We start from the raw sequence: 24,500 nt of genomic DNA, 5'->3' as shown, positions 1-24,500 counted from the left end.
GTGAGGACCATTCAAAACAACTACAGCCTTTTTCCCCAGGAAAGGAACAATACCAATTTGAGCATTGCCATGTGTGAACATGGCGCCAGCACCCACACCTTCTTCTCGGACCACAGCTGCAGGCACCTGACAATCTTGCGACTGACAAATCAAATCAAACATGCAGGGACGCCCATAAAAGAAGATGTTTACGGCTCTAGCAGTGATTCTCAACCCGTTTAATTTCAAGGACCCCCAGTTTGACATGCATTATGATGCATATTAGTCTACAGACCCCCCATTTAATGACATTTCAAAATGTCTATCTCTGGGACCCCAATTTATATCGTAAAATCAATGTGAATTTAACTCCGAGTGTACAAATGGAACCACATGGACCCGTTACACTCTCAGAGTTACAATACAGACCCATAAGGGTCCATTTGGTTCAGCTGGGGACGCCCTGGAACTCCCTCATGGACCCCTGGGGTTCCACTGCATTACAGCATAACCATCACCACCTAGGATATTGTCTCGCCTCCTATTGCCTCATCAATTGCCGATTGCTCCAGAATTCCATGACCTGTCATGGAATTCTGGAGCAATCGGCAATTGATGACACAACTGAATAATAACATTTTTTTTTTTTAAGTTAAGTATGCATAATTATCGTCTCTTACAGGGCTAGTAGGTAAATATGTGGGCAAGCAGTTTCCCTTCCAGCACGTTACGAAATATAGCAAAAAATGAATTAACCAAGGTCGTCTCATTAGGAGTTTATTGATCATCATAAAACATTTATATCTCACAGCAACTCTTTACTCAGGGAAAAAAGATATTCATGAAGCAATATTTAGAATACTTCCACACTCTCCAAAAGGCCATTGATGTTACACAGACCTAACAGAATGATTAACATAAACCACCGTAGCTATGGGCAGGGCAACAACATTTCCTTTCTACAATTTCTATAATTATTAAAACTTTCAGCAAAACCCAATGTACTGAGTGACAGTTAAAACTTTCTCTCTAAGTAAAGGAGCTGAATAGGAGATAAAGGGGAAAAAACTAACAGCATTTTGGTTTAGTGGCAATTAAGGCAAGTATTCATTTTTGATCTGTTCTTCGATGTGTACAAGGCACCACTTTATCATCAATGACATTCAGTATGAGGCATTGTACAGAAATTGAAGCAAAAATACAGCACAGTGGTAATGGAAGTCAGTCACAATCAAAATAAAAAGTAATCAAAAGATTTTTGCAGGACCAATTCACTTATTTTCCCCATCTTTACACAAGTTAGACCAAGAACTTAAATTAATTTAAGACTTAGGTCTGTCTACTAATTCCAACATGTATAGAAGGGCCAACAGCTTAAGCCAGCTCCCTGCATCCAAGAATCTAGGCCACAAACCAAAAGGTGAGCGCTTACTTTGAAATATGACCCTTTAATGTTCCTGCACACGGAGCGCGTCGTTCAGATTTTTTGCGGCGTTTCTCATCGGTTTTCCGAAAAACGTGTCCAGTGTGCAACCACCTTTAGACTTGGAACACGTACCCTGCCTGAGGTGCCAGTCATCGACTACCACTTTCACCCCTGGCGTTCCTGCTTTGGTCATATATTCATTCAAAAGTACATCTTCAAGCTCACCACGCTGTGTGCTTGTAGATCTGCTATTTTCACCTAGAAACAACTTCCTACATTAAAGTAGAACGGCGTCAAGTGGTCATTCGTTTTAGACATTTACCGGTCGGTAGCCTTTATGATGTTTTCATTATATAATTTGTGTGTGTATAGTAATTAATGTCTTTCTCCATCACGGTTTTATTATTTTCTAAAGCACTTTGTAGCAGTTTATTTATAACTTTACTAACAATCACAAAAGGTAAAGGGTTATTTCACTTTCAAATATATTTGGGGTTAATTTCACATCTACTTGGGCACCCCAGACAAGTTTTTAAGTTGCTTGATTCAAGATATTCATTTTAACAGTTGAACAGTAACCACGTTAAGATTCATTGTAAACACCCAGTCCTCAGTTCTGGTGATTGTCCTTCCAATTACTTTTTTTCATTATTATTATAAAAAAAAGAGAACTAATTCCCCCCCCACCCCCCACCCCCCACCCCCAAAAATCGTATCTAAATACTGAACCAAGCTACTTAAAAACTGTCTGGGGTGTTCACAAAAGCCTGAGTAGAGTTAAAGTTACCCCAAACATGTTTTAAAAGTGAAAGTAAAAGACAATAAAGGGACAGAATGATTTATCTGACTTTGGCATCAGTACGCATCAGTTGATACATTTCCTCACCATACCAACTTAAGTCATTCAGATTTCTTCATTGCCAGAATATTAATAGGCTAACATACATACATACATGTTTCATCTTTGGACAATGTCAGTGGATGAAACTCATGAATCAACCATTAACACGTAATCATAACATATGATCCGCAAAGTACAATTGCATAATTCTTCCAAGACAGAAAAATAAAAACTAAAGCTATACAAAAAAGGTTATCCTCACCGTTTATACGTTTAGAATTGATTGTCATCCATCTTACACTGATTAACCCCATTTTGTACAATCAATTGCCCTTTGAGCACAACCAGCTACAAAAAATGTGAAAGGTAGTCCCACTTTAGACAGAGCATTGTGCATTGATCTATTATACAGTCTTCACAACCTATGCCAGAGAATACAAAGTTTTACTAAAATGAACTTCATTGATCAAACAACTTGTCACATCGAAACAAGATTGTGAGAATCTGTCGCGGGGAAAAAAAGGGAACAGTGAGTTGCAGCTGCGCAGGGCAAGGCATTTGTTTTCTAAGGGGGGTTAGGGGAGGACGAAAAAGGCTATGGGTTTAACCACTTCTCACCCTGGCGTCCCCATTTGGGGGCATTTCATTTATAGACAAAAAAATACATTCAAAAATATTTTAAAATAGCCGATCTACAAGCCCATGAGCTTGTACTATGTTTGAATAGTGGTTAAAGTAGTCTGTGTGTGTGTGTGTGTGTGTGTGTGTACTTCGCTACAGCAGGCTCCCTGGCCAGGACACCACAGTCAGCGTGACTTTATTCTTCTGTAGCTTCAGCATGGGGATGAGAGACGAGTTGTTCATGCCCACCGTGGTGGCGCCGTTCACCGCTACTATCTCGTCACCACACCTGGGAGAGAACCACAGAACTCGGGCAGGTAAATATGGGCTTCAGTGACTTAACCCATTTAGGGCTGACGTCGAAATTAAAAAATCTAAATCTTGACAGTTTTCTGAAATACATATGTTTCTGTATCAGTGGTGCTCAATATTTCATGTCAAGGACCCCAAAAACCCCCCAGAAGCAAAGATTTTAGTTAAAAACGATCGCTCTGAAATAATATATATACCGGTATATTCAAAGATTTGTTCGGCATTTCACTTTTTTTTTTTAATAGCAGACTTGCAAGCTCGTAGCGCGGCACTCAGTGCCGTGCTATGAGCTTGTAGATCTGCTATTTTTCAATAGCTAAAGTATAACATAATGATTTAACCCATTTTGACCTGAGATCAGTTTCTAAAAATGTCTTCTACATCCTGACAGTTTTCTGAAAAAGCTATGTTTCTAGGTCAGTCGTTCTTTGATTTTTCAAAAATAGCAGACCTACAAGCATGTAGCACGCCACTCGGTGCCGCGCTATGAGCTTGTAGATCTGCTATTTTTCAATAGCTAAAGCATAACATAATGCTAACACCAAAAGGGGTTCCCCGCCCAGAATCTACTAAGTTGCAATGAGCAGTGAGTTCTAAAAATAAACAACAACAGCATGGATGGGTCGACTTACTTGAGGCGCCCGTCGAAGTGAGCGGGCGTACCAGGCACGATGGTTTTGATGAAGAAGGGCTGCTGCTGCCCGTGGCTCTCCTCGTAACCCCCCACGATGCTGAAGCCCCAGCTCTCGTTGTTGGTCTTCAGCAGCACAATGTCCCGACACCAGTGCATGTGACTGAAATATATCAGAGAAATAAAACACAGTGCCACAGACACTCGTCTGTCTAATATACGAATAGAAAGACGGCAGAGCCCAGGCGGTGGCGTAACCGTCTGGGCACCCGACTGGTAATCCAGTCGCAGTGTGCCGCGGGTTCGACTCCCGAGCCCGACACGGCCTTTACTGCATGTCTTCCCCCCCATCTCTCTCCCGTATCCTGTCAGCCTACTGTCTGTCCCTTCAAAAAAACAATAAAAGGCGTAAGCCGCAAAAAAAAAAAAAAAAAAAAAACGGCAGAAAGCTAATCTGATTATACGCTTGAAACCCACCAGGTGTGCAAGCAATAAGCGCACAGACCAGTGGCGTATCTACAATAAAAGGCGAGGACAGGCGGACACAAATCCATTTCTGCCTGGCCAAAATCCATACACGGAGGACAAAAACAAGACCTGAGTACTATTAGTGGACAGCGGATTGGCCGTTGCGCATATAGATCACCCATTGGAATGCAAACGCATGCCTTTCAGCCTTTGTATCCTACTGTCTGGCAGGTATATCTCTTTGAAAACCTTTAGTGCTGCTGATTGTGCGCGGGACGACGACAATAAATGAACACATCTTGCCTGCCCAAAATGTAATTCCTGGAAACGCCACTGGCACAGACGGCGCTTTTCTTTTTCCTATCTGCGTTAAGGAATGCGGGCCGTTCTCACTGGCCGTGCAAGGACGCTTTACCCGCGCACGCGAAGGAGAGAAAAAACAGTTTGTCGCTGTGGCCAGGTTTGGCCAGAACTGTGGCGCAAAAACCTGCACGAACAATAAAGTGTGCGTGCGGATTAATTAATATTTATTGACCTCATGTAACCCCCGGAAGGGGGAGATGAGGTTTCCGCTGACTGACTCTGCTGATGCACGGGGTTCGATTATGTAAAAGTGTTTCTGTCAAAACATTTGTAAGCAACTGAAGCATATTTAGCCAAAATATGTTGGCAGTTTCTTTATCCAACTCTCGATTTTATCTTTGGACACCCAACTGTTTGCTGGCAGGCTAAAACAGATAAATATACACAGTCAGTGACACTATATATAAATATTTACTGCTGAAAATAGCCGATCTACAAGCTCACAACTGCGACGTGTTGTGAGTTTGTAGATCGGCTATTTTGGGTAAAAGTGTAAAAGTAGTCATTACAACCGCATCAAGGCCCGCCAAAATACATTTTGTTCGACTAAATCAACTGTAGATTTAGTCGACTAAAATCTTAATCTTTAGTCGAATATAACTAGACTAACACTAAAACATTCCAGGTGACTAAAACTAAATGAAAACTATTCAAGAGACTATGACTAAAAACTAAAATCAAAATGTGCTGCCAAAAAACAAACAGCGTTTTGTATGTACCTCGGCAGTCCCAGCCATCGTGTCCACAGTGGGGTCCAGTTGAGGTCGTCGTCTCGCGAGCAGCTCTCCCCAGACTCCAGCTCGTCCTGGTTGCCCGACTCGCCGCCGTCCTCCTCCGCCGGGCTCTCCGAGATGGTCTGGATGACGCGCAGCACCACCTGGCTGTGGGCCGTCTGGGCCTTCAGCACCGACACCGCCTCGCTGTAGCTCAGCTGGGTGAGGTCTACGCCGTTGATGCTCAGCAGAACGTCACCTAATAGGTGACACGATGGGGAAATGTCAAGACTAATATGAGGTAGTCAACGAAAGATGTTCGTCGACTACCTTTTTTCACTGACAAACACTACATAAAAACTAAATAAAAACTAAGCCATGATGACTAAAACTATGACTAAATATACTGTCGATTTCGTCAACAAATAAAAACTGACTAAAACGTTAGGAAGGCACTAGAGGACAAGAGATCCAGTATAAGTCACTTGGTTGCAAGCCGATCTACAAGCTTGTAGATCGGCTATTTTCAGCAAGTGTAAAATCAGCCATTACGACGGTATCAAGGCCCGCCAAAACACATTTTACTAACTAAATCACCTGTAGATTTAGTCGACTAAAACATTTCGGGTGACTAAAATAGAAATTTGCTGCAAAAAACACTGCATCAAGATGACTATGTAGGCGCTGATGTGGAACGAGACTCGCATACAGTAGCATCAAGATTGGGTTAAATTAAATTTCCGTTCAAGTTGAAATTCATGAATTTGAGCATTATTAGTCCCACCTCCGAGAAAAGAGGAGAGGATTATATGAGAGTACGGCGAAATCAGGCCGGCTGGACTCATTTGTTGCTTCAGTAGCTTAGAACTTTCACTGTTACTCAGAATGTTGTATAAAGAAATGGACTTCAGTATCTCTGCAGTTTAATCAAATGGGACACTTTCACTCTCAAACCGTTCAACACACACAGGCAGGCACGTTACGTTTACATTTCAGGATATAAGCACACAGAACAAAGTTTAGTCGGCTCTAAAACATCCCTTTGAAGTCTGCGACACGCTAATGCTGTTTATTTTAGACAGACAGCGTAGCCATGGGTTTCCCTCCCATAGCCCAAGAGACCATCCATCCAATAACAGAACAGATGAGGACGAGAACAGGCTGAAGCCTACACTCCCCGTTTGACACTCCAAGCGGCTTGGAGAGCCCCCTCCCTCACACTCTCCAGTCTCAGCTCGTTCCAAAAGAAAATTAACATTTGGGACCAAAATATTTCTGGGTTAAGCTGGAGGACAGGAGTGTGGAGTGAGCAGAGTTCTGCTCCCCAAGGAACAGGTGCCCCGACAAACTGAATACAGCAATGCTAATGCAGCTACAGAAACCACCCTCCTCACACCAGACTTCTCTGTAAACATGACCAATTGCGTTCGTAGGGAGTCGCCCAGTCAAGCCTATGCACCATGGAGGATTCCAACCACAGTCTCCACAGTAGTGGTATAGGAATGTCACCCCTGCGCCACCCTGATATCTACTAACTATGTTTATATGTATGTATGTATGTATGTATGTATGTATGTATGTATGTATATATATATATATATATAATATTATATATATATATATATATATATATATATATATATATATAGGGTCTTTTTCTGCCCAAGCCTTTATTGATAGTACGAGTGGTGATTGACAGGAAACGGGGACAGACACGGGGAGTGACACGCAGCAGGTGCGTCGAGATCGGGATTTGAACGTGCGACACACTGTCAGGCTGCGCTATTCCATTATGGTTTTCATTTAAATAAAAAAAGGTATTACACACCAAACCTTGGTAGCCCTTTTTGGGGCCAAATCACATTATTTGTAGAAGACGTTCCGTTCAAAAAATATACTACCGGTAATTCAAATAAATAAATAAGTGTGAAAACAACACAAGCACCTGTTTTGATGGTGCCATCTCTGTGCAGACAGCCGATGGGCTGAACGCTGGTGATGTAGACCGGTAGGCGACTGCGGCAGTCTCGGCCCCCGGCGATGGTGATGCCCAGAGAAAGACGAGGCTCCTTCTTCAAGTTCACCGTCTTCTCCTGACTGGAAAAGCCACCTGGAGGGTCCTATAGAGACAGCAATGAATGACACACTTGTTTTTTAACGATACATTACAAAAGATACACATTGGTCTATTCTCGTTTTTTTTTAACATAAATCCTTTTTTGTTCTATTGTGAAGACGTGAAAATCAGATGCAACACTTTCCCAGTGTGCAGAGAACATAGTCGGGCAGCCGACAGGCTTCTTTTGTTTAAAGTGGGAAATTTGGTATATAGTCTTTTTCATTGGCCTAAAGTATTGTCTATATACATACATTCATGAATCCACTTTTTTTTCATTAACATCCTATGGCAGGCAAAATTGTCAAACATTTCAAACTTTCCGTATGCTTTAAGTAGCATGTGACATGTCAAACTAGGGGGTTTTCATGATTTTGAATCCATTCCAAGCAAATATTATTATTATGACAAATGTGATGAGGTCAGCACAAATGTGATGTTTTTAGCCCAAGGAGTGTATTGTGTGAAAGCATGAAAGAATATCCGTTTCCATTAGGACAGATTTGAAGGAATAGAATGCACAACGTTTCGGTCCGGAGGGACCAAAACGTTAAAAAGAAAAATACTGAGCAAATATACAGTGTGCGGGTGTATTCTACTCCTTTCATTGATGTCCACTGGCCTACGAACATTCACCAAAAATAGGACAACTACAAGCTCACAACGTCGTGTCTTAAGCTTGTAGATCTGCTATGTTTGCGAAGAGAATTGGTGTAGATAAAAAAGAACGCACCAAGTACAGTGCAACTCAGGGCCTTTTACTGATGAATTCCAAATATGGGCCTTTTACTGATGAATTCAAAATATTAACAAAGTATTCTGCTGCACCCCTGCACACAACACTCACTTTGAGAAACCCTGCCTTAAGACTTCCGCCGATTCATATTGTACTCGTACAGACAAATGTGAAGCATTTGAGATGCAGCCGAGAAGCAAAGGCAGAGGTAATGTGTGAGGATCAACACCAGGCTCTCGTAATGGGAGAGACGTGTGGAAACTGACAACTTGCAAGCATCTTCCTCCAGGCTCTCTGGAGTTTGTAAACCACCCAGAACAGGGGCTGGGGTGGGAGTGTGGGGGCAATGATGGGATGGGGACGGGACGGGACGGGACGGGGGGAGGGCTCTTCCTGCCCCAGCAGGGAACCCACCCTCTTCAAGTAATACTAGAAAGACTCCACTCTGCAGGCGAAAGCTAACGGTCACCAGGCTTTGATCCTCTGTCACCCCAAAGAAACAACCAAACAAAACAAGACAGTGGCCCCCATAGCGGCAGAGCGAGCAGCACCCTGGGTCTTTTGATCAGGACAGAGGGAGGGAGGGTCCCCGGGAGGGAGGAGGGCTTTTATCTCCCCTCCACCGGGACACAGGGTGTCTGCTCCCAACGGGGGGAGGGGAGTCGCTTCCCCATTACTGTGCGTATACGTTGCAGCCGAGTGTGACCCACAGAAATGTGGTGACTACAGCCGTGTTTTCGTCGACTAAAACTAAGACGAAAAATGTTTGTCGACTACCTTTTTTTTTTTTTCACTGACGAAAACTAAATGGAAACTAAATTAAAACTAAGTTATGTTGACTAAATGGAAACTAAATTAAAACTAAGCTATGGTGACTAAAACTAAGACTAAATATACTGATAATTTCGTCAACAAATAAAAACTAGTCTAAAATGTTAAGAAGGGACTAGTGGACAAGAAATCCAGTATAAGTCGTTTTACAATTGGTTGCATGCTGAAAATAGCTGATCTACAAGCTCAACGCGTCACACTGCGACGCATTGTGAGCTTGTAGATAGCATATAGCAAGTGTTAGGTGTCAGCCATTACGACGGCATTAAGGCCCGCCAAAATACAATTTAGGCGACTAAATAAACTGTAGATTTAGTCGACTAAAACCGCATGGCATTTAGTCGACTAAAACCAAGATATTCCAGGTGACTAAAACTAAATTAAAACTATGCAAGAGACTACGACTAAAACTAAAATCAAAATGTGCGCGCGTCTTACGTGTGAGTGAGGCCTTATAGAGCGCGGCAGTCCCACCCCCTTTCAGAAGGACGAGTGGCCCAGGGAATAATTCCCCGTTCATTTTCCCCATAGGCTTTTCAAAAAGTAGATTTATTTAAAGACGTTTACACCGTGGACAAAGCCAACGTGGCTCGTGACAAATCATGACAATAAAACACAATGTTTTGGGCCGATCAAATAATTAGAAAGAAGGCAGGGTACAACACTTTGTTTAGTTTTTCTTCTTACTAATCATTTGATCAAATCTAATTTTGCACAGTTTTGAGTGTGCGGAGGCTCATTATTCATGTAGGGAGCAGTGAAATAGCATACATATCCTAAAATTATAAATCATTACTTTATGGCACAGTGGTGTCTGCAGAGAGTAGAGACCCTGCCCAGTGGCTGACAACCAAGCCCCCAGGAGGACCGCAGTTCCATTACGTTATACTTTAGCTATTGAAAAATAGCAGATCTACAAGCTCATAGCACTGCACCGAATGCCGCGCTACGAGCTTGTAGGTCTGCTATTTTTGAAAAATCGTGAAAATGTGGTGCAAATCTTTGAATATATATACTTTCAGAGCAAACGTTTTAACTCAAGTATTTTCAGATGGGGGTCGGCGCCGGCGGCCAATTACATACATTTGGGGTTCCTTGACATGAAAATGTTTGAGAACCACTGACAGAGAAACATGGGTTTTTCCGAAAACTGTCAGGATTTAGAAGACATTTGTACAATCGTCCTCAGGTCTAAATGGGTTAAACTAAACTACTAAAGCATGAATATAAAAGCATGAATAAACTAGTGGTCGGATCTGGTACTGCAAGCTTAGAGCATAAAAGACAAAACGCCTGTGGTTTCCGAGGCTAAGCACACTCAGAATTCCACACGTCGCAAGCCTGTGACTTGGGGCACGTTCTCAGATTTTTACGTTTCAAACTCTTTCTTGTCAGAAGTGGCATTGCTCTAAATGAACATAGAATATTGAAATTATTTTATTGGGGGAATATCCACATTACCTTCATGTAGGTGGAGCGTCGTCTGAAGTACTGTGGCTCAGGAGCCCTCCTGGCCACTCGGCTCGGTGGTCCTTCTCCATTACTGCCTCCGTCCTCCTGGGAGGCCTCGGTGTGCCTCATCACCACGAAGTTCACTCGCACCTCACTGGCCTGCAGGCACATCCAATGTGAGAACATCATTCATTCGTATATCCTTAACCAGATCATCAGCTATTCGATCAAGTATTTGGTAAGTATTTCGATCAAGTATAATCTTGGCAGCAGCATATACCTGCATGGATTAAAAGGAGAATTCCATGCTAGAAGGCTTTCTTACCTTTATTTGTAGTTGTTACGTCCCCGCCAAAGAGGTCCAGGTGTTATTTTGTGCAAAAACGCATTATTGGCTATTTCCCCTACCATAAGCCCTCAATGAATAGAATTGGGTTGTTGTGCTAATTCGCTTGTTTCCATCGCTCAAAAAACTTTTTTTTTAAAATATATCCAAGCAGAACACTTTGCTACTTATTTCGATGGAAATAAGCGGATTAGCACAAAAACCCAACCCCCATTGATGGCTTATATTAGGGGAAATAGCCAATAATGCACTTTTGCACAAAACAACACCTGGACCTCTTTGGTGAGAACTTAACAACTACAAATAAAGGTAAGAAAGCCTTCTAGCATGGAATTCTCCTTTAAACAAAATCATGCCAAGTCCTAAACTGCTAGTTGTGAAAACGCATGAAAGGATCCCCCCCACACACTAGAGCCGTGTTTCATAAACAAGCTAAATATGTTCAATAATGATCATGTTTTGATAGCCATTTGGTAGCCAGTTGAAATTGCAGATTGAGGCCATTTTTACTTTTATGAAATATCCGAGATCATTAGGGATTTCTGGAAGATTCAAATACTCTTTCATCTTCAAATAACAACTAATAAGCAAAAATAGGCTATCTACAAGCTTACACCGCATGAGTTGTAAGCTTGTAGATAGCCTATTTTGAGTAAGTTCCAACAGGATCAAAGTCATGGAATCCAAATGAATAAATCGTGGTGACTGCGAACTATTTTAAGCATTATGTTATACTTTAGCGATTGATAAAATAGCAGATCTACAAGCTCATAGCGTGGCACCGAGTGCCGCGCTACGAGCTTGTAGGTCTGCTATTTTTTTTAAATCTTGAAAATGTAGTGCAAAGTTTCATAAAACTTGTCAGGATTTAGAAGGCATTTGTAGAATCGTCCTCGGGTACCTGTATGATCTGGGCAGCACTCTCAGGGGTTCCGTGCCTCAGGTCGTGTCCATTGATGGCCAAGACCTTGTCGTTGTTCCTCAGCTTGCCGTCCTTGGCCGCCAGGCCTCCGGACAGCAGGTCCAGGATGAACACCCCGGTGTCGTCCGACTTGCGGATGAGCTTGATGCCCAGCGGCTCAGTGCGCTCTCGCTTCACCAGCGTTACGTGGATGACCGTGCCCGGGTTGTTGTGACTGGTGCCGTTGGCGTTGCCACCGTGGTGGGGGCTCGTGTGCGATGACGACTGCGAGGAGGCAGTGGCAGTGGTGGTGGAACTGGAGAGGGTCGGGTGGTGATCTGCAGGCCGCGGCTTGAAGCCCTTCTCCTGCATGACGGTGACACGGAGCATGGCGCACGGCCGCTGCAACATGGCGATGGCCCGACAGTGGGGGACGGAGGCCAGGCTGACATCGTTCACCTATAGTAACATGACACCAAAGAGAAAGAGAGAGGGGATGGAAACGGGTCTCTTCCAACAATGCAGGCATAATATGATGACAAACTTTATTGCAGACACTATATACATCCACATACAAAACAAGACACAAAAACAAATAGCTGGGGCAATATATTAACATTGTGATATGAGCCTATCGGTTGGGATTTTGATTGTCTTTAACTGAATCAAATGATAAAAGCATCTGTGCTACATATAGCTAAATATATATAGCACACTGGTTGGCTATTCAAAATAGCAGATATCATAGCACGGGCATGACCTTGAAGATCTGCCTTTTTTTTAATTTTCCTTTACATTTTTTGAAGATTTGTGCAAATCTTTGAATATATAAATGTTTTAAAATACATTATTTTGGTAGTCCTTAATTAACATGAAAATGTTTCAGAACCACTGATAGAAAACCATTATGATTTAGAAGACATTTGTAGAATCTGCCTCAGGTTTCAATGGGTTAAACAGGTCTCAGCAATGCAGGTATAATAGCTGGCCAATATATCGACACTGTGTGACATGAGACTATCACAGTTGGGATTTTGGTGGTTGTCAATATATAGCTTGTTGTCTTTTCCTGGTAAACCATTTAGACCAGAGGACGATTACACAAATGTCTTCTAAATCCTGACAGTTTTCAGGAAAACCTATGTTTCTATGTCAGTCGTTCTCAAACATTTTCATGTCAAGGACCCCCAAGATTATATGTAATAGGGAATGCAAGGCTGATGTCACGGTAGGGCGCCATTTTGACTGTGATGGCCTACATATTTGATCTGCATCAAGTGTATAAAGTTGGTGTTTGAGTGTTTAGTGTACAGTGCTAGTGCTATTTCAGTTTGCCAAAATGGGATTTATTAAGCCTACTTGAGTAGGCTACTTGTTGTGTGAAATACAATTAGTAGGCTTCTCACCATAAACAAGGTCAGAATAAAGGGGATGAAATAGATAATGGACTAACAACGTTTCACTGCATTCCTCTCTCTCTCTCTCTCTCTCTCTCACACACACCGTTATACGTTACGAGCAGATTCATACTGCAGTACTACGATCCTGTTTCCTACCTGCTGCTCCATCTGTCTGTCAGTGTCAAACAGAAACAACCACGCGGTCATTTAATTATTTAATATCTCCGACCGACGCGGACATATCATTATGGAAAACACCACAAGAGTGACTAATCATCAGGCGAACTTTGGTGTTAGCAGTTAGTCACCATAGCCGAGCTTAATGTATTGACTGGCTCCAACTCCACTCGTCCAGTTGTAAACATTGTACATTTGTATGCCGATACTTGGTACTTTTACTCAAGTACATTTTCAATTCCGTACTTTTACTTTAACAGAGTAGTTCTAAATTGCAGTATTGGTACTTTTACTGAAGTAAAACAATTGGGTACTTTTTCCACCACTGTATGCCTATCCGTTGGCCAGGTATAGTAGTGTACTAGTGACTCATCACAACCAAAATGGCACACGCCCCAAATTTGCATACCAAAGGTACAAGGTTTGCAAGCCCTATTGGCCACAGACCCCCATCTGAAAATATGTTGTTCCAGGGACACCCCAAGAAGCAAAGATCCGAGTTAAAAACGTTCGCTCGAAAGAATTTGCAACACATTTTCACGATGAAAAAATAAATAGCAGATCTACAAGCTTGTAGCACGGCACTCGGTGCCACTAATGAGCTTCTAGATCTGCTATTTTTCAATAGATAAAGTATAACATAATGCTTAAAACACCAAAAATAAATGTGAAAGCTAAATGGTCATCCCCAAAACATTGTCACATTATCAATATCAAGGATTCTGTCAAAATATAGCAATATTTGATTCTACCAATACCAGTAAGATGCCTGAGGGCGAGAAGCGACCTTGCCCTGCTGGGTGAGCTCTGGCGCTTTGGAATGGGGGGTCAGATCAACATATCCGCGTGGGTGACAGCAGACTGCTGGGTGACAGCAGACTGCTGGGTGAGCGCTGGCGCTTTGGCATGGGGGGGGGTCAGATCAACATATGGAATGAATTCTGTACCGGCCATATATGGAGCGTGTCTTGAGTGTACAGGGTTTGATGAGGTCAGATCAACATATGGAATGTCAGAACAGGTCAGCTCCATATATGGAGATCTAAGGGTGTACAGGGTTTGATGAAGGCCCAGTTAGGGCCGGCCTTATAGCTCATAGCTTGTAGGTCTACTAAATCGAAGAACGACTGACATAGAAACATAGCTTTTTCAGAGAACTGTCAGGATGTAGAAGACATTTTTTGAATCTGATCTCAGGTCAAAATGGGTTAAATGAGTCTCACATGTCACATGACTTTGCTGGCCAATATTGATGACATCAGGGATCTCCATATATAGGCTTAATATTGATGACATCAGGGTCAGGGATCTCCATCCCTGATGATGTCACGTGATGTTATGAGGCATGTTGGGGTGACCGACTGACGATTTCATAGTAAATGCAACCTGCAGTCACAACAACCCAGATCTATTATATACAGTATATGTACATACTGCACACAAACTAAAGGCAGCCAAAATTGCCCTTGTGATGAAAGGACAATTGGATTATAGAGTATAGACCATTTCTGTTTCTAGATAATTCTATGATACTGGGAATTCCCTCTGGGAATCTTGCCATGTTGGACCACTTTCTTAGCCTTGAATCATATATCAAATCAAACACATGTACACATGTTAAAAATAGCTGCCTGTCTAAAGTAATGCCTGCTTTTACAAATCTCATTCGAGAAAAGGCCTTCACAAAATCAATGCATTGATTCAGCGGGAAGAGAGCGATTCAGTTTCAAGAAATTAGGAATGCAATCTTCACTCACCTAAAACATATCTGTTTACATGCACTGGGCTTCCACAAAAGCCAAAAGAGCAAGCGAGAGAGAGAGAGAGAGAGAGAGGGGGGGGGGGAGCAGGTCTACTATTACAACCCCTGAGGCAGGTTTAGCTGGTTAAGTTTGACTTATTTCCAGCTCTGGGATTGGTCGGCATTGAGGAAACATTGCATTTTCGATGCATTCTGGAGGCAGGGGTAACGGAGCTCAGGGTGAATCTGTCCTGAGCTCCGTTTACAGTGGCACTACATTCCAGGACAGCCGAGGGCAGAAATCCAAGGAGAGAGAGAGATTATGGAAGAGACTGCCGCACCTTACCAAAAAAATCCCCCTCTGTAATAATTCTTTGTGCCTTCATTCTGCTCTAGTGCAAACCACAAGACAACTTGTACAGCTGGTTTCATAATTCCATGGTTTGCTATGAACGGAACACTGCCATATGCTATGTAATCTTTTTTTTTATAAATTAGCTTTTCATACGTGGGATGAAACTGATTATACTAAAAGTGCTAATACAATTAATAAATTATCATCCTTGATGTCTTGCCATAGTTATAACCAGCGTACATTCACAGCAGTATATTAACCATTGCAACCAGGAAAGCATCCGTGTCATTTTAGATTTTAACCACTTTAACCATTATTTTATACTTTGGCTATTCAAAAGTAGCTCATAGAGGAGCTTGTAGATCTGCTATTTTTGAAAAAGATTGTGCAAATTCACATTGTGCGAACTCGAGCTATAATTCTGGGGGTCCTTGACATGAAAAAGGTTTGAGAACCACTGATAGTTTTTCAGAAAACTGTTAGGATTTAGAAGACATTTGTAGAATCGAACTTATGTCTAAGTGGGTTAAGACCTGAGGGCGACTCTACAAATCTAAATCCTGATAGTTTTCTGAAAAACCCATGTTTCTATGTCAGTCGTTCTCAAACATTTTCATGTCAAGAACCCCCGGAATTATCTGTATTTGGTCGTGGACCCCCATCTGAAAATATGAAGTTCCAGGGACCCTCCCAGAAGCAAAGATTTAAGTTTAAAAAGTTCGCTCTGAGAGAATATATATTCAAAGATTTGCCCCACATTTTCACGATTTTTGCTAAAGTACAACATAATGCTTAAAACACCAAAAGGGGTTCCTGTTCTGAATGGGTTAATCGACTTGGCTATGAGCAAAACATAAGACAAAAAAAAGAAAAGAAAGGAGCTATACACAGCCAGATCCGGTTCCAGTTAGCTTTGGGTGTGAACCTTGATCCTCTGAAAGACGAGGGGATCAGTGAATCAGTGACAGTAGCCAGTCAATGTTGCTTACAGTAATGATGTTTCACAATGCCAGGCCCAGTGCCCTGAAGTGCACAGCCATGCCGGTCGCCATGGAGCTAAACTTGTTTATCTCGAATGTCTGCGTCCCCGAGACCTTGTATTCAAAATGTCATGTTTACAACATTGTGTGTATGGCCTTGAGATGAGACAGAAGTGTTTGTGTACAAATCCTCTCAACTGAACCAGGTCAAATTGGGCACGCAAAGTGCTTTTGGTGTGCCATTTTGATTCAGTCACAGGAGATGTGGAATACTTTGTAGTAAGAGCTACTTCATCCCAGACACCCTCATCATCACTTGCCTAATATATACTTTGCTGCACAATAAATGATATACTTTATATACTGGCGACGAGTGACTCCACATGTTTAGAGTTTCCCTCACCTCTAAGATGTGATCCCCTGGGGCCAGCCTGCCATCACGAGCCGCCAGCGAGTCACGGACAATCTCCTGGATGACTATGTTGCCCAGCGGGGTGTCTTTCCCACCCACGATGCGCAGACCCAACTCGTCTTCTGGCTCCTCTCGGAACAGCTCCACCACGTTGGCCTCTGAAACCAGACTAGACCGCAGGGGGGTGTTGTCTGGAGGGCAGGGGGTGCATGTGTTACAAAGTGCATGCAAAGAGGGACACATTTTGTGTTTACAGCATATCCCCAAGATCTACACTGCTTTTTCATGAGAATTATGGTAATAAAAAAGGGGGGGCAGGGGGGGGGGGATAACCTTTTTTTCAGTAAAGGTTAAGAACGACAGGAGAGTAATTCATTCATTTTTTAAGAGCCTGCCCAGGGACTACAGATGAAATTTAGCTTCGGCTAACTCTGGCCCATTTACATTGATGTGAAAACTGACATGTTGATTAATGAGCTTTGTCCCTGTCAAAAAAAAAAAAAATACATACATGGCAGGCTGACCTTAGTACTACTACAATGTAAAATAAGTAACATAGGTAGGTACAGCTAATACAAATTGAAAAAGAAAATCTCCCATTGGGCGATGGTCCCTAGCTTCCTACGTGAAAGTACCCACAGACACTGCCGGGCCACATATTTTTGGATAGATGGCAGGGCCTCCTCCAAACTGTCAATGACCTTTGAGTGCAATATTGATCATGTATTTGTATACATGTAGCCAGCAATGGGAGTTTTTTTTTGTGAAAAGCATTAGTCATTAGAGAATGTGTCACGAATGCATACTGTTATGTAATGATTTAAACAAAGGTAATATTTGTTTGAATGAATGAGTTATTATAGGCTCGCTAGACAGAGCAGCATGAAGAATGTTTTGAGTTATTCCATCCTCATATCTCACAATGAAAATGTCCAACAGTATTGGCAATGCTTGCATATTGGCACAGCAGGCATACCTAAATCCAACACACCCATTATTACTTTTATTAGCTGCAGCTGCGTGACTTACATCATAGCGTACAAAAGGCCATGATTTTACCTGTCTATAGTTCTTAAACACATTTAGTGCCGGAAGTGATTCAAAATAGAAGCTCCGGGGTGCCAGAGTTGTCTGATCGCTTTTACTCTGAAAGCCATGAACCGGAAACACTTTCCTAAAAAAGTTGACTTTACAAAGAGACCTCACATCCCCGATCATCTTAATTAATTATTTTACGCTCCAAAAAACGTTCATATTTTGCGGGAGAGACGGATGAGGAGCAGAAATGAAGCGCCAGCATATCGATCCATTCATCACCACGGAGCGCGCCCTGGATTAGGAGATACGAGTCATTCTTTCCGCCGCGCTAACATGGGAGTCAATGACAAGCTAATTATTGCACTGAGCGTTAGCATACGGAAAGCGAAAAGCGAAATGCCAAAAAAAAAAAAAATAGGAAAAATTCTGAATATTCTTATCTCGCCCCGCGTCGCTGGGACGTCGCTAGGACGTCCACAGACGTCGTAGGCACTACTATTTTGGGATCCTTATGACAGCCTCATGCGTCCTACGAACTGAAACGGTTAAAAGCCCAGCGGCAGTGGTTTTCCTGTTTAACAGAGGCTGGTTGAGTTACAGGGTTCTTCCCATGCATGTTTAACAATGAAATCTCATTCAACCATTTCCAGGCCTATAGCAATCAATGCCTCAGGATGATACGTGCATCAACGCCCTAAGATGCCTCATGGTGCAATGTGCTTAGCTTGTAGATATTTTATTTTTGTCACACAACATCGTGTATACATTAGGGCGCGGTCACGCAGCTCGTACATCGCAAGTTCACAAGACTGCATTATTCCCCCGTTTCCTGTCAACCTACTGTACATCAATAAAGGCAAAAAGCCCCCCCAAAAAAAAAAAAAAAAAAAAAGAAATTGAGCAATTGTAAATCCAGACAATGACGATGAGAATGATGTAAGTTTTTTTCCGAGAATTAGGGACCAGGTGTCTGTAAACTACTTTGTCTTTGAACCAGTCAGCTAAAAACGTATGCAAGTTGTTCCATGTTCTAATGATGATGATTTACCTGTGCGTCAAAATCAAAACCCTGAGGCCTAAAACCCATCAGTGTATCGTTTCCACTGTTTTGACAACTCCTGCCATGAGCACTTCAAAAAGGAATGCCATTTTCACAGTTGACAAAAGCATACCATCTCTTTCACGTGGACAACAATCAACAGTTCAACACCAATTTGGATGAATATTCTTACAGTAACTACTCATTATCATGTCTCCATGTCCTATCGTGTCCTTTAGGCCCTTTTCCAACATACAATCCATAACATTGTTGGATATTAGAAAATAGCTGTCAAAGGAGAATTGCCCTCATGCACAGATTTTATACTAAAAAGGCGTATGCCGTATACGTCGATTTCCACAAGGACAGTCTGATTCGTCATTATTCTTTTTGTGTGATTTTGTTTGGTTATATACACACAAACTGACTGTTTGGAGGCACTCGTTATCCTTATTTAGGGCGGCTGTGGCTCAGGAGGTAGAGCAGGTCGTCCAATGATCCCTGGGTCGGCGGTTCGAATCCCAGCTCCTTCTGTCCACATGTCGAAGTGTCCTTGGGCAAGACACTGAACCTCCAATGAGTTGGTCGGTGTGAGCTTGCCACCATTGGTGTGTGAATGTGGGAAGAGAGGACGCTGGCGTCGACGGTTCGCCGCTTCACCTCCCAATGTATGAATGAATGAACCATTGTAAAGCGCTTTGAGCACTTGGAAAAGCACTATAAAAATGCAATTCATTCATCGTATGAGCCACAGCAATCAACAGGCAATATGTGACATTGTCTGGATTCATCGCTTTGCATGCCAGTGGGAAACAGGCCTTAGTATTTGGTTAGTGAAATGACTCCATACCATCTTCGCTCTCCTCGTAGGCAGGATTTATTAGCCCAGGCTCGGCCTGGCTTCGGACGGAGGATCTTGAAGAGCCAGGGGCGTGTTTGGCATCAGCCGACGACTCTCCCTCACTCTTAATCCCCTTTAACTCGTTCCAGGACGGCTTCTTCTTTCGCTCCATCTCCTCCTTCATCTTTCTGAAAACAGGACACCTGAGGAGGGGGAAATAATCCAACCGATAGTCAAATCTATTACACATTTCAACTGAATTGATCCCACCAACAGAACACAGAGCATTAATTCACGTTCATCAATAACAATATATAAAATGAGCAATGAAGTTCGGTTCTGAAGCATAACTAAGAGGTGCAAAAAAGATTAAAGGACGACCCGTCTTCATATAATTGGTCCTCACTAATACTAATGAAACATGGTACCATTTTGTCTACTCTGTGTTTCAGAGGAGGGCTGTGGACGGTTCAGAATCCCGCCTACCAGTGACATCGATGGGGAATCCAAGCTATAGAAAACTACAGACATTCTATTCCTGCCTGGACAGTCAAGATGCTATAAGAGAAGCCAGTGTTCTCGTGTTAATAAATAAATAAAAATGTCTGGGAAAAAATAAAACACCTGCCTAACGGTGTGGTGATGGTGCATTTATAAATATAGCGCTTTTATCCAAAGCGCTTTACATAGATTATGCATTACATTCACATTCATACACCGATGGCGGAGGAAACCATGCAAGGCCCAAACCTGCACATCGGGAGCAATTTAGGGGTCCAGTGTCTTGCTCAAGTACACTTCGACACTAACTCTGGGGGTTGCCCAGAATCGAACTGGGAACCTCACGGCTTTCCCATGCAGCCGTTCTACCGGCTACTCGTCTCTACCCCTGAGCCAGTGCCGCCTCACTGGTAGGCAGGGTTCTGAACTGAAGTATTTTATCATGAGCATTAGTGAGGTAGGTTGAAAAAGTGGTCCTTTAAGGCAGTGGTTCTCAATGTTTTTGGCTGGGGACCCCCGGAAATGCTTTGGCCATGTCTCACGACCACCGACGTTGGTAAATAGGTCAATACAAAAACTACTATGAGGATAAAACACTAAGGCTTCTTTACATCAGGTATAAAGTAAAAGGAAAACGTGACAACCGTATGGAAAAAGGGGCAGAAGAACTGGGAGGCGCCGGAGGCGCTGGGGGTGCCGGGAGCTTTGCGAGTCATCGAGAGAGACCAGATTCACATAAAATTCAGAGAAGCGCTATGCAGATGAGCACACTATTATACTGCATTGCAGGGAGTTTGTGGAGGGGGACAGGTCCAGTCTGATTAAGTCAGTCATTCAGTGCTAGTAGTACTGCCGTTTGTTGCTGGTGGCTGAACTTTGCCTCCTCATTGTTTACACTGGGAGGCTGCAGCAGGGCTGTGAGTGACCATATCTATGACAGCGATCGAGGCCTTAGTTTACCCACAAATGATTGCGTCACCACAGAGATGATAAGCATCACAGCGACCGACCAGACCACGTGAAAAACAATACATGAAGGCTGGCTTGTTAAGTCTTATGAGGTTGTGAATGAAAATGACAGTGCATGTTTTATGTTACAAATTGCAACATTGAACATATAGCTACCATATTGCTAGGTACTATAGCTGCCAGCAATATGTGTCACAAAGACATTATAATAGCTTTAGCAGCCGTATAGAAGGGGTGACATTTGAAACTAGGCACCTTTAGAAACTAGTCGTTTTACATGCCCAAGGGCAATCAGTAGTCTCTCCGTCTCTTCATGACTTCACAACAGTCACAAACTCAAGCACTCCTTCAGGTAGGGACTCCCACTGTGCTACTAAACTCAAGCACTCCTTCAGGTAGGGACTCTCACTGTGCTACTAAACTCAAGCACTCCTTCAGGTAGGGACTCTCACTGTGCTACTAAACTCAAGCACTCCTTCAGGTAGGGACTCTCACTGTGCTACTAAACTGAAGCACTCCTTCAGGTAGGGACTCTCACTGTGCTACTAAACTCAAGCACTCCTTCAGGTAGGGACTCCCACTGGACTACTTTTTCCCTGCTGACACAGAGTCCAACAAGTGTCAAAGGGAAACACCGTTGATGTGAATTTAATTTAATCGTCAATGATTAACATAGAATTTACTAGAACTGCACTCTGTCGAGTGCATACTTGCTTGTTGCACACTAGTAGGCCATAAATGGCCAACTAGTGCGCAAGCAGAGCGCGCAAGTCCTTTCGACCGCTGTAAACTGTCAAATCTCAGTATCTCTGTGAAGGAACGTTTGAAATGATTCATGTTTAGATGTAACTATTTGCTACCTACCTACTTTATGCATATAAACACCTAGTATTATTAAGTATGGTTCAAGTTTCTATCTATATAAGAAATACTGTTTTATCGTTGTAGATATATTCTGGATCCCTTTTTAGTTTTTCAGAGACAAATAAATCATTGATATGTGTTGATATCCCCCAGCTGTTCCGCCATTTGATGTTTATGCAAGAAAACAGCAAATCTGTGCCTGGTTTGCTGGGACCAAATGACCACAAATGACCATATTTCTTACGTCATCATTAAGAGCTAGTCATACATATACACACCACGTACTCTGGTCCCAGCAGATCAGGCACAATTTGCTATTTTATTTTTACTGATTATGTATATAGTATACGTATGACTAGCTCTAAATGATGACGTAAGAAATATATATAGTATATAGGCATATACTATATACGTATACATATATACTCTATACTCTATACTGTATAAAGTGTGTAGTTGTAAGTTGATTAGCGGTATACTGTGGTTACTTTGCGCCAAGCAAATCTGTGCCTGGTTTGCTGGGACCAAATGACCACAAATGACCATATTTCTTACGTCATACGTATACTATATACATAATCAGTAAAAATAAAATAGCAAATTGTGCCTGATCTGCTGGGACCAGAGTACGTGGTGTGTATATGTATGACTAGCTCTAAATGATGACGTAAGTAATATATATAGTATATAGGCATATACTATATACGTATACATATATACTCTATACTCTATACTGTATAAAGTGTGTAGTTGTAAATTGATTAGCGGTATACTGTGGTTACTTTGCGCCAAAAACCGTGACAGCTGTTCCGCCATTTGATGTTTATGCAAGAAAACAGCAAATCTGTGCCTGGTTTGCTGGGGCAAATGACCACAAATTACCATATTTCTTACGTCATCATTAAGAGCTAGTCATACACATACACACCACATACTCTGGTCCCAGCAGATCAGGCACAATTTGCTATTTTATTTTTACTGATTATGTATATAGTATACGTATGACTAGCTCTAAATGATGACGTAAGAAATATATATAGTATATAGGCATATACTATATACGTATACATATATACTCTATACTCTATACTGTATAAAGTGTGTAGTTGTAAGTTGATTAGCGGTATACTGTGGTTACTTTGCGCCAAAAACCGTGACAGCTGTTCCGCCATTTGATGTTTATGCAAGAAAACAGCAAATCTGTGCCTGGTTTGCTGGGACCAAATGACCACAAATGACCATATTTCTTACGTCATACGTATACTATATACATAATCAGTAAAAATAAAATAGCAAATTGTGCCTGATCTGCTGGGACCAGAGTACGTGGTGTGTATATGTATTACTAGCTCTAAATGATGACGTAAGTAATATATATAGTATATATATAGTATATAGGCATATACTGTATATATGTATACATATATACTCTATACTCTATACTCTATACTGTATAAAGTGTGTAGTTGTATTGATTAGCGGTATACTGTGGTTACTTTGCGCCAAAAACCGTGACAGCTGTTCCGCCATTTGATGTTTATGCAAGAAAACAGCAAATCTGTGCCTGGTTTGCTGGGGCAAATGACCACAAATGACGATATTTCTTACGTCATCATTAAGAGCTAGTCATACACATACACACCACGTACTCTGGTCCCAGCAGATCAGGCACAATTTGCTATTTTATTTTTACTGATTATGTATATAGTATACGTATGACTAGCTCTAAATGATGACGTAAGAGATATGGTAATTTGTGGTCATTTGGTCCAGCAACACAGGCACAGATTTGATGTTTTTCTGCATAAACATCGAATGGCGGAACAGCTGTCACGACGAAGGAGACCGGGCGAAAACATTACTTGCGCGCTCTGCTTGCGCAAGTAACTACATTTATAATACAAGTTAACCCATATTGACAGTTTTACACCCCTTTTCAGTATTCCTATGTGGTTCAAATTACCATGAACACTGGCCTTACATGCTTGCTCATAGCCCATAGGGTCTATGACTGCAATTGCATCATCCAATTCAGTCAATATAATTATTTTGTACACCAAACTTTTCAGGACAACTTCAGTGGCATTTCAGAGATACACATAAGACATACGTTTAGTGTTATGGCCGCTAAGTGAAAATTAGCCCTACTAGAGAAATATATACTGCTGAAATGTCAATTAGAAACCAACCTTCTGTGGAAAATTCTAGCATGAAAAAACGTGCCTCTCCATATGGGATTTTGGCATCTGAGAAGAAATATGCATAGTTGCATACGATGCATTACGTGCCATGCACTTTCTAATATTGGGACAACTAGCTGGGGAGCCAGCCACCAAAGATTTGAGAGGACCTGTGATGTCATGACATACTTTTTATTTATATTCTTTTCTACTAATTTGGTCATTAAGGTCCACACTAGAATGAGAGGTCTGCTCTGCTGGAAATAT

At 42.1% G+C, this 24,500-nt stretch overlaps 1 protein-coding gene and 1 long non-coding RNA gene across 3 annotated transcripts in view; both read right to left on the bottom strand.

Moving 5' to 3' along the window:
* Positions 1-742: 742 nt before the first annotated feature.
* The window catches only part of LOC310873884, a 414,042-nt gene continuing 390,284 nt past the window's right edge, over positions 743-24,500 (bottom strand). The window contains exon 2 of the long non-coding RNA XR_014570517.1: positions 743-1,425. This is a non-coding gene — a long non-coding RNA (uncharacterized lncRNA). The remainder of the gene's footprint in view (positions 1,426-24,500) is intronic.
* The window catches only part of lnx2b (ligand of numb-protein X 2b), a 35,663-nt gene continuing 13,345 nt past the window's right edge, over positions 2,183-24,500 (bottom strand). For both annotated transcript variants that reach the window (XM_083786559.1, XM_083786558.1), the window contains exons 3-10: positions 19,729-19,922; positions 16,793-16,992; positions 11,737-12,195; positions 10,499-10,648; positions 7,300-7,474; positions 5,361-5,613; positions 3,812-3,973; positions 2,183-3,156 (exon numbers count right to left, since the gene is read on the bottom strand). In XM_083786559.1, coding sequence (XP_083642685.1) covers positions 3,021-3,156; positions 3,812-3,973; positions 5,361-5,613; positions 7,300-7,474; positions 10,499-10,648; positions 11,737-12,195; positions 16,793-16,992; positions 19,729-19,922 — 1,729 coding nt within the window. In that variant the 3' untranslated portion in view covers positions 2,183-3,020. The remainder of the gene's footprint in view (positions 3,157-3,811; positions 3,974-5,360; positions 5,614-7,299; positions 7,475-10,498; positions 10,649-11,736; positions 12,196-16,792; positions 16,993-19,728; positions 19,923-24,500) is intronic.

The sequence above is a fragment of the Protomyctophum parallelum genome (assembly GCF_964188405.1).
Source record: "Protomyctophum parallelum genome assembly, chromosome: 16".
In the NCBI taxonomy this organism is placed as follows: domain Eukaryota; kingdom Metazoa; phylum Chordata; class Actinopteri; order Myctophiformes; family Myctophidae; genus Protomyctophum; species Protomyctophum parallelum.
Note: the sequence above shows the minus strand (reverse complement) of the source record. Positions and strands in the feature narration are given on the sequence as shown.